Genomic DNA, 5,000 nt, shown 5'->3' on the forward strand with positions numbered 1-5,000 from the left:
GCCTGCCGGAGGAGCTCACCGATGGAACTTTACCCAGATCTTTCAAGGATTTGTGAGCTCTTCACACAATCCAGCCTGGTTAAACCCAGGATGGATCGTAGGCAGGCCAGCCTAAATGTTTCTAACCGGCGAAGATGTTCCATTAGGGGGGTCCACGTTTAGTAAGCGTAGAGAAGGGAGGGAATGACCGTGGCCGAGAAAACCTGAAGCTTAGTGCGGAGCGACAGACCAGGTAGCTTCCACACAGCGTTACGCAACCGATGAAAAGATATTGCCGCTCGACTGATTCGGAGTTAAACCGGAGCCAGTCATGAGCACACTGCCCAGGTATGGGAAACTCTCCACTCTCTCCACAACTGCAGCATCACCGATGGGAGTTGTGTGGGTGGAGTGTCTGATTTGTACAAAATACCCAGGCAGGTGCTTAGTTTCGGTGGGGCTGATGGTAAGGCCCCATCTCTTAGTGGCACGCTCCAGTCTCAGCAGCAGCGTCTCCAACTCCTCCTCTGAATGAGCAGCTATTACCAAATCATCAGCCTACATAACGTGGTTGAGCAATAGGGAGCCATCCCTTTACCGCACCCAGGCATCGATCAGCCTCCCATTGTATCTGTACCAGATGGAAATTCCTCCGGTACAGCTATTGAAGCCTTCACGAACTACGTGGTCAAAATAGATGTTAAATAATGTGGGAGCCAGAGGAAATCCCTGTCGCCACCCCAAGGTGTGCAGGGAATGGCTCTGACTCCCGGCCATGTAGTGAGCAGAGGGTCAGGGACTCCGAAAGCACGAAGAACAACCCAGAGCCCAGGCCTACTGATGTTATCATAGGCCTTGACCAGGTCAATAAAGCAGAGATGTAGGTCTTGCTGGAATTCCCTACACCTCTGCTGTAGCAGATGGAGAGAAAATATGGCATCTGTGCAGGACCGCCCTTTCCTGAAACCGCATTGGGGCTCCGCAAGCCTCTCCTCAGCGTGCCTGGCAAGGTGATGTTGAATAATCCTTGCCAGGACCTTTTCCGGCACACTGAGGAGTGAGATGCCCCTGTAGTTGTTACAGTCTGTGCGGTCGCCCTTCTTAAAGATGGGGACCACCAGGGCATCCTTCTAATCCTGCGGAACCCGTCCAGTGGTGCAGACTGTTGTTATGATGTCATGTAGGGCAGTCTGTGCACAAACGCCACCCTCCCTCAACATTTCGCATGGGAGATCATCTCTGCCCAGTGCCTTTCCTGGTCTCAGACTCTGGATCACCTTCAGTACTTCCTCAGCAGATGGCATCTCAGCCAGCCACTCACAGGAGGTGACTTGCTCCTCCAATATTTGAGGCACCGCAGCCTCAGCAGGGTCATCCCCACTTTGTGCCACGATGTTTTCCAGACTGAGGGATTTCCCCTCCCCCAGGACCTCACCTGCAAATCTGCAAACCTGTTCCTGGGGGTCGGAGATTGGAACACCGTTCTTTCCCCAAATGATGGTAATAGGTGTGGCGCTGCAGGTTACTTTTTTATGGAATTAAAGAGCGATTTGTGATCACGGGCCACTGAGGCAGACTCCATCTCCTCAGCAACCCGCGACCTCCACCCATCCTTGCAGTGCCTCACGGCTCTCCGAACCTCTGAGCGAAGGCTGCGGTAAGCCTCCTCATTCTCTGACGTGGGATTCTGTAGCCGATGACAGTGGGTCTGTCGCTTTTCTCAGCCAGCTTGAACACATCCTCTGTCAGCCAGGGTCTCTGGGGAGGTCTGGACCGCGTACCCAAAGCAGCCATTGCAGCTGCATGAGTCACAGTCCTAAACCTCGCCCATTTACCCTCGACATCAGGAGGAGTCGGGGACGATGCCAATCCCAGCCGCAAGCGATGATGAAATTCTCGCTTGCAACTTTCATCAGATAACTGAGACCAGGCCACTTTAGGTTGGAATGGGGTCCTGGGTGTACACCCACCACCGGAGTGGAAGAATGGCAGGCGCATCTTACAGATGACTAGTCGATGGTCAGAGGGCAGATCAGCTCCACGGTAGGTCCTGGTGTCAAGGACATGGGCTCGCATTCGCTGGTCCGTCACTATGTAGTCCAGCAGATGTTCTTGCTTGGACCCGGCATGCATCCATGATGTTGTGTGGATGCGCCGATGCCGGAACAGCGTGTTGGTAATTACAAGCCCATGGGCTGCACAAAAATCTAGCAGCCTCCTACCGTTGTTATTGAGCTGATCTGGCCCATGCCCTCCAATCACTCCAGACCAGGTGCCAGTATCATGACCAACTCGGGCATTGAAGTCACCCAACATGATGACTCTATCCCGAGGGGCCACTTTAGCCAGCACCTGTGACAGGAGGTCATAGAAGGCATCTGACTCATCGGCTTTGCCTGCATCCCTCCACGGATGTTCATCTTCGGTGGGGGCATAAGTAACCACGACCACCATTCCTCGCCTCGGGTTGATGGGAAGGCGAGCCCAAAGTAGCCTGGGGCTTACAGCTTCCCACACCTCACCGCCACGCTCCCACGCCCCCTTCATTCTTTTGTTCAGAAGAAGAGCCACACCCTGTTGTTTGGCAGTCTGCTGCCCCGAGTAGAGGACTGTCCACCCCTCATGGTGGCAGGAGCCAGAACCGGTCCACCGGACCTCCTGAATGCCGCATAGATCCAGGCGGTACCGGTCCAGCTCCCGAGAGAGGAGTGGGCAGCCTCTCCTCCGCGGTGAGCGTTCGAACATTCCACGCGGCCACCCGTAGTGGCTTTTCGTTGTTTCTGGAGTAGCCCCGAGGGTAGATATTCAATCTCCTGGCTCCGCCAATTGGGGTTTTGGCCAGGAGACGTCACAGACGCCTGGCCTCCCCGGGGCCTCCGGCACAAGCTTATTAGCTACATATTTCAGTTTAACTCGTGGTTTATTGGTAATTAATTGAAGGTGGAGGGGTTACCAGCTCCACTCACCCACCCACCCACTCACCCACCCACCCCACCCACTCACCCCCCCCCACCATCCCCACCTGCAGGCCCAGGAATCTCTTCAGCGCTCCGCCTTCGCCGAGTTCCAGTCCCCGTAGCCGGCAGGCGACGAGGTACGGTCGCACTTTCATCACAGCCGCGCACACAAGCACACACACCTCCTCCTCATCCTCCTCCTCATCCTCCTCATCCTCCTCATCCTCCTCCTCATCCTCCTCCACCTCCTCCTCTCTCTGCGTCTTCGTCTTCAGCATCTTCAGCGTCTTCAGCACCACTGCCTCCTCCTCATCCTCCTCCTCATCCTCCTCCTCCTCCTTCTTATTCTTCTGATTCTTCTGCTTCTGCTGCTTCTGCTGCTTCTGCTTCAGCTTGAGAGTCGCCTTCACCGCCGGCTCCGGCCCCTCACTGCCCTGCGACGTCTTCTTCCTCGCCGCCTGTCGCCTGGCCTTCCCGTCCCCGGCGGGGGTCTTGGCGGGGGTCTTGGCGGGCGTCTTGGCGGCCCTGCGGATCACGTGGATGGTCGGCCGGTCGTCGGCGGCCTGGTCGGCGGAGGCCTGGTCGGCGGCGGCCTGGTCGGCGGAGGCCTGGTCGGAGGCCTGGTCGGTGTCGGTGGGAGGCCGACGGCGGGCACCGCTCTTGGCTTTCTTGGAGATGCCGCGGGGCCCTGCGGGGTGAGTGGGGGGAGAGAGAGAGAGAGGGGGGAGGGTCTCACCGTGTCTCTCTGTGTGTGTGTCTCTCTCTCTCACCGTGTCTCTCTTTCTGACAGTGTCTCTCTCTCTCACCGTGTCTCTCTCTCTCACCGTGTCTCTCTTTCTGACAGTGTCTCTCTCTCTCTCCCCGTGTCTCTCTCTCTCCCCGTGTCTCTCTCTCCCGTGTCTCTCTCTCTCACCGTGTCTCTCTCACCGTGTCTCTCTCTCTCACCGTGTCTCTCTCACCGTGTCTCTCTCTCTCCCCGTGTTTCTCTCTCTCCCCGTGTCTCTCTGTCTCACCGTGTCTCTCTCCCCGTGTCTCTCTCCGTGTGTCTCTCTCTCTCCGTGTCTCTCTCTCCGTGTCTCTCTCTCTCCCCGTGTCTCTCTCTCTCACCGTGTCTCTCTCTCTCCACCGTGTCTCTCTCCCTGTGTCTCTCTCTCTCACCGTGTCTCTCTCTCTCCCCGCATCTCTCTCTCCCGTGTCTCTCTCTCTCACCGTGTCTCTCTCACCGTGTCTCTCTCTCTCACCGTGTCTCTCTCTCTCACCGTGTCTCTCTCTCTCCCCGTGTTTCTCTCTCTCCCCGTGTCTCTCTCTCTCACCGTGTCTCTCTCCCCGTGTCTCTCTCCGTGTGTCTCTCTCTCTCCGTGTCTCTCTCTCTCTCCCCGTGTCTCTCTCTCTCACCGTGTCTCTCTCTCTCCACCGTGTCTCTCTCCCCGTGTCTCTCTCTCTCACCGTGTCTCTCTCTCTCCCCGTGTCTCTCTCTCCCGTGTCTCTCTCTCTCTCCCCGTGTCTCTCTCTCACCGTGTTTCTCTCTCTCCGCGTGTCTCTCTCTCTCACCGTGTCTCTCTCTCTCCCCGTGTCTCTCTCTCTCCCCGTGTCTCTCTCTCACCGTGTCTCTCTCTCTCCACCGTGTCTCTCTCCCCGTGTCTCTCTCCCCGTGTCTCTCTCTCTCACCGTGTCTCTCTCTCTCACCGTGTCTCTCTCTCTCCCCGTGTCTCTCTCTCTCCCCGTGTCTCTCTCCGTGTGTCTCTCTCTCTCTCTCCGTGTCTCTCTCTCCGTGTCTCTCTCTCTCCCCGTGTCTCTCTCTCTCTCACCGTGTCTCTCTCTCTCCCCGCGTCTCTCTCTCCCATGTCTCTCTCTCTCCCCGTGTCTCTCTCTCTCACCGTGTCTCTCTCACCGTGTCTCTCTCTCTCACCGTGTCTCTCTCTCTCCCCGTGTTTCTCTCTCTCCCCGTGTCTCTCTGTCTCACCGTGTCTCTCTCCCCGTGTCTCTCTCCGTGTGTCTCTCTCCGTGTCTCTCTCTCTCCCCGTGTCTCTCTCTCTCACCGTGTCTCTCTCTCTCCACCGTGTC

At 57.1% G+C, this 5,000-nt stretch overlaps 1 protein-coding gene across 1 annotated transcript in view; it reads right to left on the bottom strand.

Annotated features, from left to right (window-relative positions):
- The window catches only part of LOC116937563 (uncharacterized), a 46,041-nt gene that overhangs the window by 26,655 nt on the left and 14,386 nt on the right, over positions 1-5,000 (bottom strand). Inside the window, exon 3 of the mRNA XM_076056862.1 lies at positions 3,002-3,624. Within this exon, the coding sequence (XP_075912977.1) occupies positions 3,002-3,624 (623 nt within the window). The remainder of the gene's footprint in view (positions 1-3,001; positions 3,625-5,000) is intronic.

Source organism: Petromyzon marinus, chromosome 78, assembly GCF_048934315.1.
Source record: "Petromyzon marinus isolate PM22_M1 ecotype Great Lakes invasive population chromosome 78, UKy_Petmar_22M1.pri1.0, whole genome shotgun sequence".
NCBI lineage: Eukaryota > Metazoa > Chordata > Hyperoartia > Petromyzontiformes > Petromyzontidae > Petromyzon > Petromyzon marinus.